This window comes from Peromyscus leucopus, chromosome 8b (assembly GCF_004664715.2).
Source record: "Peromyscus leucopus breed LL Stock chromosome 8b, UCI_PerLeu_2.1, whole genome shotgun sequence".
In the NCBI taxonomy this organism is placed as follows: domain Eukaryota; kingdom Metazoa; phylum Chordata; class Mammalia; order Rodentia; family Cricetidae; genus Peromyscus; species Peromyscus leucopus.
The window spans coordinates 95,305,659-95,319,753 of NC_051086.1; the positions used below are offsets into that span (position 1 = coordinate 95,305,659).

At 47.0% G+C, this 14,095-nt stretch overlaps 1 protein-coding gene across 2 annotated transcripts in view; it reads left to right on the forward strand.

Annotated features, from left to right (window-relative positions):
• The first annotated feature begins 8,236 nt into the window (after positions 1–8,236).
• Positions 8,237–14,095, forward strand: part of Npepps (aminopeptidase puromycin sensitive) — an 89,602-nt gene continuing 83,743 nt past the window's right edge. Inside the window, exons 1-2 of one of the 2 annotated variants that reach the window (XM_037201294.1) lie at positions 8,237–8,313; positions 13,295–13,475. In XM_037201294.1, coding sequence (XP_037057189.1) covers positions 8,252–8,313; positions 13,295–13,475 — 243 coding nt within the window. In that variant the 5' untranslated portion in view covers positions 8,237–8,251. Of the gene's footprint in view, positions 8,314–13,128; positions 13,476–14,095 lie in introns of those variants that run through there. The other variant, XM_028869070.2, reaches the window with a different exon arrangement.

Consider the following 14,095-nt stretch of genomic DNA (forward strand, 5'->3'; position numbering starts at 1 on the left):
ATTGCTACCCTATTCTGAACACAAGTATCTAATCTCAGAAGTAGTATGTAAAGTATCTGAACTATTTGGTGAGACTAGCTGATTTTTATGGAGCCAGCTGAAATTAACTGTGGAGGTTCTGAATGAGAATGGCCCTCATAGGCTCCTAGATTTGAATGCTTAGTCATCTGGGAGTGGAGCTGTTTGAAAGGATTAGGAGGATTAGGAGATGTGGCCCTGTTGGAAGAAGTGTGCCATTGGGGGTGGGCTCGGCGGTTTCAAAAGCCTGAACCCAGCCCAGAGCTTCTCTCTCCCTCTGCCTCCTACAGATCAGGATAGCTCTCAACTGCTTCCCCAGGGTCATTGGTGCTGCCATGCTCCCAGTCATGCTGACAGGGGACTAATCCTCTGAACTTGTAAGCAAGCCCCCAGTTCAATACTTATTTTTATAAGAGTTGCCTTGGTCATGGTGTCTCTTCACATCCATGGAACTGTGACTGAGACATTAACCTATGCTGTCTTCCACTAAAGTAAACAACCTGAATATAGGAAAATCAAAAAAGAGATCCTTTTTAGGGTTTCATAGGTTGAAAAATCTAAACATGACAGAATGCCAGTCAACTCTCAAGAACAAGATTGGTGCAAACAAAAGCTCTTTTGAAGTTCCTTCTTATAAACCAAACAGCTCAGGAACTGAGGAACTACTCAGGGGATGTAGCTCAGATGGTAGCGATGTGATCTCTCAGTAGGCACAAAGGCCTGGCCTCTGCCTTCAGTGCCACATAAAGTGGGATCTGGTAGCACCAGCCTCTAATCCCAGCACTCTAAAGGTGAAGGCAGGAGAATCAGAAGTTCAAGGTCATTCTCTGCTATACACAAGTTTGAAGCCAGCCTGGGATATAGTGAGACCTTTTCTAAAAAATAAACAAACACAAGCTGGGGGTGGTGGCTTTAATAAGAAAGAAAGAAAGAAAGAAAGAAAGAAAGAAAGAAAGAAAGAAAGAAAGAAAGAAAGGAAGGAAGGAAGGAAGGAAGGAAGGAAGGAAGAAAGAAAGAAAGAAAGAAAGAAAGAAAGAAAGAAAGAAAGAAAGAAAGAAAGAGACTAAAATAAACAAACACACAAATCAAGCAAACAGTTTAAATACCATTGGTTGCAGTCTTCACAATTTGAAAGCAGGATTGGTAATATATATGTAAGGCCCTGGCTTCCACCCTAGCACCAAGAAAATTAGTGAGAACTCCATATTAACATTGTATAGTGTTGATATGAGTATAAACTCTTTTTTCTTTTGGTTTTTGGAGACAGGGTTTTTCTTTTCTTTTTTCTTTTTTTTTTCTTTCTTTTTTTACAGCAAGCATCTTTATTTGTGTACATGGGTGCCTCCCCCTAAGGCAGGGTTCAAGAAGTCAACATTGGAGGTAATGAAGATAAGGGTTTTATAGCTCAGTGGTAGAGGGTTTCCAAATGGGGAGTTTGGCAGCCAAATAGGCAGGGTTACAGGAGCAGAATGTAACAAGTTGGTTATAACAACCTCTGCAAAACAAAGACATGGTTGCAAGGTGGTCCTAACAAGGTAGTCATAACAAGATGGTCATAACAACAGGTAGTCATAACAAGGTGGTCATAATAACCTAAGCTGTTTCCTGGGGTTTTTTTGTGTAGCCCTGGCTGTCTTAGAATTTGCTCTATAGACCAGGCTGGCTTGAATTCATAGAGATCTGCCTGTCTCTGACTTCCAAGTGCTGGGATTAAGGTCATGAGCCACCACCGCCCAGCTGTAAACCCTTATTGTGTATTAAAAAAAGATTTAGTTTATGTGTATGTGTGAGTGTCTGCATGCATGCCTGTGTACCACGTGTGTGTAGTACCCATGGAGGCCAAAAGAGAGTGCTGGATCCCCTGGAACTGGTGTTATCTATGGTTGTGAGCTGTCATGTAGGTGCTAGGAAATGAACTGGGTCTTCTGTAAGCACAGCAAGTGTCCTTAAGCTCTGAGCCATCTCTCTCCAGCCATTTACATTTTAATATAATCATATATCATGAAATATTGGATATGTATTTGATGCTAAAATAAACAAACACCCCAGGCGGCGGCGGCGCACGCCTTTAATCCCAGCACTCTGGAGGCAGAGGCAGGCAGATCTCTGTGAGTTCGAGGCCAGCCTGGTCTCCAAAGCGAGTTCCAGGAAAGGCGCAAAGCTACACAGAGAAACCCTGTCTCGAAAAACCAAAAATAAAATAAAATAAAATAAAATAAACAAACAAAAACCCATATTGGGATTCACTAGCCTCTGCTTCCTGATTGTGGACTCAATGTGACCAGCTGCTTCAATTTCCTGTCACTATGGTGAACTGTCCCCTCCAAGGGTGAGTTAAAAATGAACCCTTTCTTCCTTAAGACAAAACAACATATGGTTGTTTATCTAAAAATTAAAATTTATAGCTGGAGAGATGGCTCAGTGATTAAGAACACTGGCTGCTTTTCCAGAGGATCCAAGTTCAATTCCCAGCACCCAGATGGCAGCTCACAATGGTCTATATATAACTCCAGTCCTAGGGGATCCAACGCCCTTTTCTGGCAGGTACCAGGCACTCACATAGTGATATAATGATATGAATAAGGCATACATTCAGGCAAAACACCCATACACATTGAGTAGAATATCAAAAATAAGTTTTTTTTTAAAAAAAAATTCAAATTTAATCAGGTTTCCTTTTATTTCCTGGCAAACCTCTGACCTGGCTGGTAAGGGTACCTTTAGCCATGACCATGAAGAGGACAGATCCTTCTGCTCCATGGATTTTCACTCTGTCCCCTTTACATGGTGAAAAACATGGAAATACACTTTTAATCATTTGGTGCCGTGATGGATCAACTATTAAATAAAGTGGATACTTCATTTGCAGGTCTTCAGTTAGTGTTTGTGTAAGGGCTGAGAGCCTCGGATTAACCGTACAGAGTTATGCCTAGAAAACCTGTTTCTCTTGCTAGGGTTGTTGTTCCTACTGAATTCGGAGATTTGATTCTGTAAAGCAGTTGGAGGCCTTCACAAATGCTGAGTGAGAATGTTTTGTTCTAATGACTGTCATCCCCGCCTTTCCCTAATGGGTTACCCTATTGTCTGGCCTTTTAGGACTTGTCAGACCTCCAGGAGAGAAGCCTGCCAAACAGAGACTAGAACATTGTTATTCCAGAGGGGGCTTGAAAAACAGCTATCCTGGCTGGGTGTGGTGCCACTCCAGAGGCAGAGATAGGAGGAGGTCAGCCTGGTCTACCCAGTGAGTTCTGGGCCAGCCAGGGCTATGTAGTGAGGCTCTGTCTCACAAATAAACGAAGAAAAAAAGAAAAGAAAGGAAGGACGAAAGGAAAGTGGAAAGAGCCCCGCTGTGCTCATCTAGATCACTCCACTCAGCATCAGCTGACGCTCTGTGGCACAGGATTCTGTTACCCTCATTTGAGCAGCCCGGTTATTCCAGCAATCAGATCTTTCTGTCTCCTTCCTGTCACCCGACCTTGACACTACCTATTCATGTGTCCTCTTTGCCTTGACTCCAGGCACACAATCCTTTCATTTTCTGTAAACTCAAATGCCAGAGTATTGGAATTCCCAGACATCGGCCTGTCTTAGGACAACAGTGGAGGAGCAGAGCTGCCCTCGGAGTGTCCCAGAAATGTCCTAGCATAGGTGTGTCCTCTGTGAGTGACAGCGGACAGCCAGACTCTCTGGACAGCAGGCAGGGCTGGGAGTCTGAACCGCTCCTCACTGTGTTTTTAGTCTTTGCTCGCAATTAGCCCCGGGCAGTCTGGGGAATCTTCATCCTGTGTCAGTTTCCTCTCCGTCTATTTGGTGAACCAGCGACAATAATGAAAAGAAAAACGAACTAGTTTCCAACTTACTTTGGCTAGTCTTGAAATGCAACCTAAGAATCTTCAAGGTTGGTTCTGACCCAGCAGGCTGTGTTTCTATGGCCCTTTACCACAAAGTGGGAGAAAGGTTATGATAAAGAAAGGACTTGAAGATTTTCCCATTCGAATCTGAATCCTTTGATTTTTTTCTTTTCTTTCTTTTTTTTTTTTTAAGTTTCTTTCTTTCTTTTTTTTTTTTTTTAGATTTATTTATTATGTATACAATATTAGGCCTGCATGTGTCCCTGCAGGCCAGAGAAGACCACACCAGACCTCATTACCCGTGGTTGTGAGCCACCATGTGGGTGCTGGGAATTGAACTCAGAACCTCTGGAGGAGGAGTCAGTTCTCTTAATCGCTGAGCCATCTCTCCAGCCCCGAATTCTTTGATTTTCACTTTTGTGTTGTTTTGTTTTGTTGTAGTGGTTGTTTTGTTTCATTTTGGTAATGTGGAGATGTAATCCAGGGCCTCATACATGCTAGGCAAGTAAGTTTTACGTCCAGCTGAATTCCTCCTCTCCTTTCCTTCTCTGTCTCTCTGTCTCTGTCTCTGTCTGTCTGTCTCTGTCTGTCTCTGTTTCTCTGTCTCTGTCTGTCTCTGTCTGTCTCTGTCTCTCTCTCTGTCTCTCTTTGTCTGTCTGTCTGTCTGTCTGTCTCTCTCTCTCTCTCTCTCTCTCTCTCTCTCTCTCTCTCTCTCTCTCTCGTGTGTGTGTGTGTGTGTGTGTGTGTGTGTGTGTGTGTGTGTGTGTGTGTGAATATCCTGCCTATGAAGGCCAACAGAGTAAGTCAAATTCCCCGGAGCTGGAGTCACAGGTAGTTGTGAACTGCCTGATGTTGGTGCTAGGAACTGAACTTCTGGGCAAGAGCAGCAAGCCCTCATTCCAGTGTGCCCCACCTCTCATTCCAATTCCTTTTTTTTTTTTTTTTTTTTTTTAAGGAAAAGAATGAATCATGTCCACTTTTAGAATTGCAAGTTGCAAAATTCCCATGTGAATCCCACCTGAACAGAACTCCAATATTCTAATTCCTCGAGAAAGCAGAAGGACGAAGGGCTAGTAAACTGCCGATTTACCCCGGCAGATGGTCACACTAGCATTTCTTGTCAAACTGCTGTCACCTCCCCTGCATCTACTGAGCTGTCCTGCTTTAGGATAAAACAACAACAACAGCAGCAGCAGCAACAAAACAATGAATCACTTAACAGAAGTGCACAGGGTAAAGAGAGACGACACATTTTGGCATCTTTTGGCACAGTTATACACCAGATCAGGACACCCCAGAGTTCCTTGTGTTTGCTGATGCAGACTGGATACCATTGTGGCTTCTGATTCTGAGCTAACATAGATGTGGGGTAATAGGAACATAAATCTCTCTTGAATGGTTTAAATTGTCTTTTGACTAAGGATTTTTTCTTTTTTTTGGACCTGCCCTAATTTCTGATGTCAGGTCCCTACGGTATTCCTGCTATGTCTCTCAGTTCTCAGTGAGTATGTGTTTTATACAGTGCGATCGCACTTTGAACTGAAATAGACCACAGCCAGACTCCTGCTTGTGCAGGCTTCTCAGGGCTAACGAGCAGGTTCACTCGCTCTTCTGTCTCTTTGGTTTCTTTGAGTTGGTTCAGAACATAGAGATGCTGCATCAACATCTTAGATTGTATTTGTGATTTTTAAAAAGATTCTTAAAAGCTGGCTCCATAGCTGAGCGTGGTGGCGCACGCCTTCAATCCCAGCAGTCAGGAGGCAGAGGCAGGCGGATCTCTGTGAGTTCAAGGCCAGCCTGGTCTATAAAGCAGACGGCGAGGGCTGTTACACAGAGAAACCCTGTCTTTAAACCAACCTCTCCCCTGGCAAAATAATATCGGAAGATGGCGGTGCCCCAGAAGCTGGATTTACATTCTCTCTTTGTTCACCTCTAGGATTGTTTTTTTCGTAGGGACAAGACAAGTTCCAGTTGAGTCACAAGCCAATTCCCATCTCTCTCTCCATTTTGTTTTGTTTTAAGACAAGGTCTCCTTACCTAGACTGTCCCAAATTTACTATGTCACTGAAGATGACCTTGAACTCTCAGTTTTATACTTCTGCCTCTCCAGTGCTGTGATTACAGGCATTTACCACCATACCTGGTCTCTTACGCTTTTTAAGTGCCTTAACTTCGATACTGACTCCAGGGAGGTTGGCAGCCCACAAGTGTCATCTTTAGTTCTTTATGTGGCTGAGACTCCAAGGCAAATTGCTGTTATAAAGTCACACCCCGTGAGATGAGATTCTACCAGGTGGTGGCAGACCTTTGTGTCTTGGATTTCTTTCCTTCACCACACCCTTAACCTGGGGTTGGACAAGGGCTGGGCTATTCTCTCTGCTAGGCATGGGATCAGATACTGAGGGTGGCCTAATTCTGATGTCAATTCTTCCTGTCAAGGACTTAAGAAAGAAACAGAAAAAGAGTCAAGGGTGGAGAGATTGAGGCTCTATGACTTATTGTCATGCTGTTGAGGCTTCTAATCCTCTTGGATACACCAATGCTCTGATTCAAGTTGCTTCCACAATAATTTTTTTTAAATTCTTTCTTTTTTTTTTTTTTTTTTTTGTTTGTTTTTTGAGACAGGGTTTCTCTGTGTAGGTTTGGAGCCTGTCCTGGAACTCACTCTGTAGACCAGGCTGACCTCTAACTCAGAGATCTACCTGCCTTTGCCTCCCAAGTACTTTGATCCAAGGTGTGTGCCACCACTGCCCAGCTTAAATTCTTTCTTCTTAGTTATTTTTATTTTGTGTATATGGGTATTTTGCATGTATGTATGTGTACCACGTGTAATGCCCAAGGAAGCAAGAAGAGTGAATTAGATTCTCTAGAATTGGAGTTACAGACAGTTAGCTGTTAGCCACCACGTGAGTTCTGGGAAACAAATCTGGGTCCTCTGAAAGATCAACAAGTGCTCTTAACTTTCCAGCCACCTCTCCAGCCCCTATTATTTATTATTTATGTGTGAGTCTATGTGCATGAATGATGTGTGTGTGTGTGTGTGTGTGTGTGTGTGTGTGTCTGTGTGTGTGTGTGTGTGTCTGTGTGTCTGTGTGAGTGCAGGTGCCAAGTCATGCAAGTGATCACAGGTCAGCATCATGGAGTTTGCTCTCTCCTTCCATTTTTACGTAGAATCTGGCGGTGTGGAACTCAGGTTGCCAGGCCTGAGTGACAAAGGCCTCCACCCACTAGCCATCTCCTGGCTGGATTTTTTTTTTTAAGTCAATGCAAATGTGGTTGAAACCCAATGCCAGCATGCCAGCATACCAGAACACTGTAACCTTTAAAGACTTGGAATTCCACGAGAATCGAGAATCGTTGCTGCTACATTCCAGAAACCCACACTGCAGACACAGACATCTGCATTCTTGCCTGCAGCTGTTGGCTTCCCTCCCTAACACACATTCTGTAGAGTCCTGGTGGCTCACACTTCCCAGGAGAACAGAGGTGAACAGGCCCGACTCAATCTGAAGATAAGCAGTGATGGGCTGGGTCTGTTGGGTAGCTGCTGGTCATTCAGGACTGATAAGTAAACTTTAGTAATGATTATGAGAAGGGCGGCGGTGGTGGTGGTGGGGCTCAAAAGGAAATTAGGCAGGTGGAAATGCATGACTTTCAATTTCCTGATGGAAAGATACCAAGAGAAACAGAAATCTTTTGGACAAAATAGTACCAAGTACCAACCTTTGTCCTCGGTTGGATCCACAGAATAATATTGCCATTCTCCAATAAACAAATGTGGGCTGGGATGTAGGTCAGTGGCAGACCACTTGCCTACCATGAGTAAGTCCCTGGGTTAGAATCTTCAGCACCAGAACAAAGAGAAAAAAAAAACCTGAAAAAATCTCTATCAGCCCGGGGTGGTGGGGGTAGTGGTGCACACCTATAATCCCAGCACTCAGGAGGCAGAGGCAGGCACATCTCTGAGTTTGAGGCCAGCCTGGTCTACAGAGTGAGTTCCAGGACAGCCAGGGTTACACTGAGAAACTCTGTCTTGAAAAATCAAAAACCAAATATATGTACACACACACACACACACACACACACACACACAACACACACACACACACACACACACGCCCAGAACTCATTATGTAGACCAGGCTGGTCTCAAATTCAAATAAATCCACTAGCCTCTGCCTCCAGAGTGCTGGGATTAAAGATGTGCGCCAACACACTGCCCTGGACATATAATATGCTTCTTAATGTATACCGAATTAACCTACTTCCCTTTCATGAAGAACACAGGAGAGTGACAACATTCCGTTTATTTTCATTTCCAACTGTCATTACAACAGCCATTTTAACTTACAGAAGACAGCCAAGGCTGGCGTCACTTCTAGATGGACTGTGCTCCAACTTTCTGTGTCCCTGGCTTTTGGAGCTCCTTCTTCATATTCCACAGGTAAGAATCATATTAGTAGAAGTAGAGTTATAATTTTCACCCTTGAAATTGATGTTGAGGCAAAAATTTCCAAGTCAGGGATAGTGATGTTTTGTTTTGATCTAACATGGTAGGTTTTATGGTCTCCCATGTTTTTTACATCTTTCTCTTCCCCTTTCCATGTTCCACAGCCAGGGTTTCTTTTCTGTCTGGATATTTTGGCTCCCTACTCTAACTCCTTCGTATTATCTTTGCTTTGAATCATCTCTTTCAGTGATCTACATTTTCTCCATGAATCCTTTATGCTTATCCCTTTACCCATCATATTACAAAAATGGTAAAACCTTTTCACAGAAAATTTCAAGCCCCAAGTGAAGCCCAAATCTCACTTATGGATGTGGAAACCAAGGCAGACAATGTATATGACTTGTTCTTGGTCACACAGAAGACACTTACTGAGATTACCTCCTTGTGTCCTCAGAGTCTTGAGCTCAGGGCAAATGAGCACTGTACCACTGAGCTATATCCCCAGCCTATTTTCTTAACCTTCAAAAATTTTATGTATGTATTTGTTTATTGTTACTATTATTTTGTTTTTTGAGATGGTTTCTCTGTGTAGCCTGGCTATGCTGGAATTCGCTATAGACCAGGATGGACTTGAACTTCCGCCTCCTGAGCTAGGGTTAAAGGTACAGGACACTATACCAGTCTTTTTTTTTTTTTTTGAGATAGGGTTCATGTAGCCCAGGCTGGTCTCAAACTCTTTACATAAGGGAGGATGACCATGAACTTCTGATGCTAGTGTGTTCACTTCCAATTACAATATTACAATTGCTCCATCACCTCCCACCTGCCTAATGCAGGCAAGATACTAGGGGTTTTCTCTTTTCTTTTCTTTTCTTTCTTTCTTCTTTCTTTCTTTCTTTCTTTCTTTCTTTCTTTCTTTCTTTCTTTCTTTCTTTCTTTCTTTCTTTCCTTCCTTCCTTCCTTCCTTCCTTCCTTCCTTCCTTCCTTCCTTCCTTCCTTCCTTCCTTCCTTTCTTTCTTTCTTTCGTTTTCCCTGAAGCTGAGGACCGAATCCAGGGCCTTGTGCTTGCTAGGCAAGCGCTCTATCACTGAGCTAAATCCCCAACCCCTCTTTCTTTCTTTCTTTCTTTCTTTCTTTCTTTCTTTCTTTCTTTCTTTCTTTCTTTTTTTTCTTCTTTTGTTATTGTTTTGGAAGATAGCTCAGGCTTGCCTGGAACTCACTATGTAGCCCAGGCTAAGCTCAAAGTTGTGGCAATCCTGTCTCAGCTCTTTAAATATTTGTTTCTCATATGCCCTCCCACTCTACCCCCAACCCTGTGTCTGTAGGTCGTGTGTGCGCTTGTGTGTGTGTGTGTGTGTGTGACAGGACAAGTGGAAATCAGAGGACAACTTGCAGGAGTCAGTTTTTTCCCCCAATGTGTGGGTTCTGGGGATGGAATGAAGATTGTGAGGTTTGGAGGCAAGTACCTTTACCCTCTGAGCCATCCTGCCTGCCCCCTTTTAAACTTTTTATTGAAGCTTATGGATTAGAACAGGATTTCTTCTTCTTATTTGCACATTTTTCAGGGGCTTGGTAAACATATCGAGAAATCTGTTAAAAGTAAGGCTGATTGATGATCTCCTGATAGCACTGACTTCCCTAGTCTGTTGGAAGCACTAAGGAGAATTTCCAAAGGCCCTGGAATTCTCCATCTCAACTGTTTTAGAGAAGCCTTAATAGAATAGAAGTTAGGTGGGTATCCATTCCCAGGTAGGAAATGCTTGATATACTGAAATCTCCTGGGTTATGTAAATCAGGGATGGGGGCTGAATATGATTATTCTCTTCTTTCTCAGCAAGTTCAAAATTACTGCTGGTATGAAGTAGTTTTTTTGAGATGGTGGGGGCCTAGGAATTGAACCCAGAACTTTTTGTACATGTCAGGCAAGCACTCTAACACTAAGCCTACACCCCAGCCCATGTGCATTTTCCTTTTAATCCTTTTATTTAATAAAAGAAGACTGTCTATAGTCTTAGGTTCACAGTTTCCCTGTGGGGCACAGATCTGGTACAGGAAAGACAACACAGACTGAATAAGATGTCCTCTCGTGGCCAGCTGTGAGTCAGCTTGACAACTGAGGTGTACTTTGTTCAGGGGCCTATTACTGAAAGCCATAAAAGAGCTAGAGAGGGAGCTCTTCAAAAAGGAAACGAAACAGAAAGACAAGGAAGAGAGCTAGGTGTGGTGGCTCAAACCTGTAATCCCAGCACCCAGGAGGCTGAGGCAGGAGGATGACTACGTGTTTAAGGCCATCTAGGGCTTCAGTCTGAGACCCTGTTTCAAAAAGAAATGACATGGCGTGGTGGCTCCTGTCTTTTACTTGGGGAGCAGAGGCAAGCTGCTAACTCTTTTGAGTTAGGAGCCAGCCTGGTCTACACAGTTAATTCTATGCTAGTCAGAGTCAAGACCACATAGTGAGACCCGGTCTTAAGGGGGGGGGGGAGAAAGAAAAGAAGAGGAGAGAAGGAAAATAAAGTATGAAAACAAACTGGTGGTGGTGCATGCCTGTAAACACCTGGGGGAGGCTGAGGCAGGAAAATTGCAACAGATTTATGCCAGCCTGGCCTATATATTGAGTCCGAGGCCAGCATGGGCTATAGGGTGAGACCCTGTCTCAGGAAAAAAAAATAAAAAACCAAGCCAACTCTTGCTAGTATTTATCCTACAAACCAAACCAAACCCTATACATTCCATCGCAAAACATAAGAACAAGTACAAATAAGTCAGCAGAGTCAGTACCGGAGCTAAGGGGAGAGGGTTAGAGCTGGGTGGCATCAGTCAACGAGGACTGTTTCCGGCAAAGTGAGGACAGGAGGCGCAGGAGCTTGACAGAAAAGGATGAGGAGGCCATTCCAGCACTAATTTGTGAGCAATGGTAGAAGGCAAACGAGGCAGCTGTAGGGGCCAAACAGTAACAGGTTAGACTGGAGAATGTGTGTTAAAGGGTAAGAAAAAACAAGTCAGACGAGCGGGGGTGGGTGGGGAGTGGGGGTGGGGGGTGGCGCTCACCTTAATCCCAGCACGAGGAAGGCAGAGGCAGGTGGATCTCCGAGTTTGAGGCCAAAATAGCTCACAGACAGCCTTAGATGGTTATAAATCAATTTTGCTTTGACACAGGAAGCCTTTTGGGTATTTTTAAAATGAAAATATCTTGGGGAAACTGATATACAGTTAGATTAGAATAAGACAAAATGGCAGAATTATGAAGGGAGCTGTTGTAAAGTTCCATGGAGATAAAAGAAACCGACTGGGTCCCAACTCCAACCCCGCCTGTATACAGGTCTTGGGCAAGTCATGAACTTTCTTTTCTTTTCCCCCTGAGACAGGGTTTCTCTGTATAGCCCTGGACATTCTGGAACTTGCTCTGTAGATCAGGCTGGCCCTGAAATCACAGAGATCTGCCTGCTCCTGCCTCCCGGGATTAAAGGCGATTGCCACCATTGTCTGGCTATCTCCCTTGTTTTAATTCTACCCAGTGGCTCACAGTGTGATGTGGTGATGTCTATGGACAGGTCTTGTCCAAGAGAGCATTCTCCACTGAGTCTCGGAAATGAAGTTTTGGCTCTACTTTAGAAATTTCTTATAAAGATATATGCTTTTAGGAATACATATCTTTTCCCTTGATCTAATTTAGACTCATGTCTAATTTAACTACAGAATGGAGAGAGCCACAGTTAGGACATTTTTATGAAAGTCACAATTGGTAGAGTCCTGTCATTTAAAAAAGCAGAAACAAGCCGGGCGGTGGTGGCGCACGCCTTTAATCCCAGCACTCGGGAGGCAGAGCCAGGCGGATCTCTGTGAGGTCGAGGCCAGCCTGGGCTACCAAGTGAGTTCCAGGAAAGGCGCAAAGCTACACAGGGAAACCCTATCTCAAAAAACCAAAAACCAAAAAAAAAAAAAGCAGAAACAAAAAAACGAGGAGCTTGAGGTGTGGCTTAGTCGCAAAGGACTTGCCTAGCCTGTATGAAAGCTATGAGTTCAAGGCCTAGCACCACAAGAAGATAAGATCCCGGAGACATATTTATTTTTAATCTATGTTTTTTGAGTCAAAATCTTTCTCCGTGCCCAGACTATCCTGGAACTCACTCTGGAGACCAGGCTGGACCGCGATGATCCTCCTGCCTCAGTCTCCATGCCCAACTCTGAAGCATTATGTTGTATATTATGTTAAATTATGGGGTCCGGTCCTTCTCATGTCTGAAACCACTCTCCCAAAGGTCCCGATCTCACTGGTCGGAGCGCCTTGGAGAACTAAAGAGTTTCTGGTTTAAAAAAAAAAAAGAAAAGAAATGTTTTCAGGTCGTCCCCTTCAACTAGCCGTGTGACAGAAAAGAGCCTCGGGTCAGGATTAGACCGCCGAGGCGGAACGGCTGTTTCCACACGTCACCCCGGCCGGACCGACCGCCGCGGCGGAGGCTTCCATTCCTTCCCCTCGGCACCTCGGGAGCTCCTCCTCCATCCACGCCCTCCCTTCGCGGCTCCCTCTCCTGCCCCAGGCCGAGCGGCGCCGCCGACAGGTGCAGCGCCCAGAGCGCCCCGCGCCTTCCCGGCCGCCGGCCGCGCCCCCGCGGCCCCGCCCGCCCTCGGCGCGCGCCCTCGGCGGGGGCGCGCCCGCCCGCGGGCCGCGCACGCCGCCGCCGCCGCCTCCTCCCTCCCTGCCCTCCTCCCCTGCCCTCCCCTCCGCCCCTTCCCCGTAGGCAGCCCGCCCGCCTGCCCGCCCGCTCCGCCGCCCGCCCGCCCGCCGCCCGCACCGCCGCCCGCCCGCCCGGCCCAGGCACCCGCTGGGTCTGTCCCCCCGCCCCAGCCTCCCCGGCGGCTCTCGGCAGGCGGTCGCCCGCGCCCGGTGGATGTGGCTGGCAGCCGCCGCCCCCTCCCTCGCTCGCCGCCTGCTCCTCCTCGGCCCTCCGCCTCCTCCCCTCCTTCTCCTCCTCAGCCGCTCCTCTCTCCGCCGCCGCCGCCGCCGCCTCCTCCACAGCCTGGGCCTCGCCGCGATGCCGGAGAAGCGGCCCTTCGAGCGGCTGCCCGCCGAGGTGTCGCCCATCAACTACAGCCTCTGCCTCAAGCCCGACTTGCTGGACTTCACCTTCGAGGGCAAGCTGGAGGCCGCCGCCCAGGTACGGCGACCCTCGGGCGCCGGCGGCGAGCAGCGGGCGAGCAGTTAGGCCGCGCCCGCGGGCTGGGCTGGAGGCCGGGGCGGGCTGGGCGCGTGGGCCGCGGGACCGGGCGGGAGGCGGGTGCGGCGCGCCCCTCGAGGCCCGGCGTGCTGGGCCTGGCCGGGCGGGACCGCGGCGCGGGAGGCTGGCGGGCGGAGGGCGCTGCGCCCCTCGCCCCCCCCCCCCTGCACACCTGTGTGCGGCGCCCCGGGTCCCCGCCTTCCGGGCCCCGAGCCCTGGGAGAGGCTGGCTTGGGGGGTGGGGAACCAGACGGGGCTAAGAGTGCCTGCTGGGTCCCAGCCTGGCGGACTCGGTTCTGGTCTGGTTGTCCCTTCACCCCACGGGGGATAGGTTGGAAGGGGGTGGTCATCAGGCCCTCGGGAGCGAGCAGGGGAGCGTCTCGAAGGGGGGGGGGAGAGTGGAACGAGAATGTTAATCCCCGGCCGCCTCACCGCCGAGTTCTCTCGGCCTGATCCTGCCCAGGGGCCGGGTTTGCAGGATGATCCGCCCCCCTCCCCCTTCCCCGCAAATGACAGTGCAGCAGTGACTTTGTTCTCCCCTAACCTCCGGAGAGGCTGCGG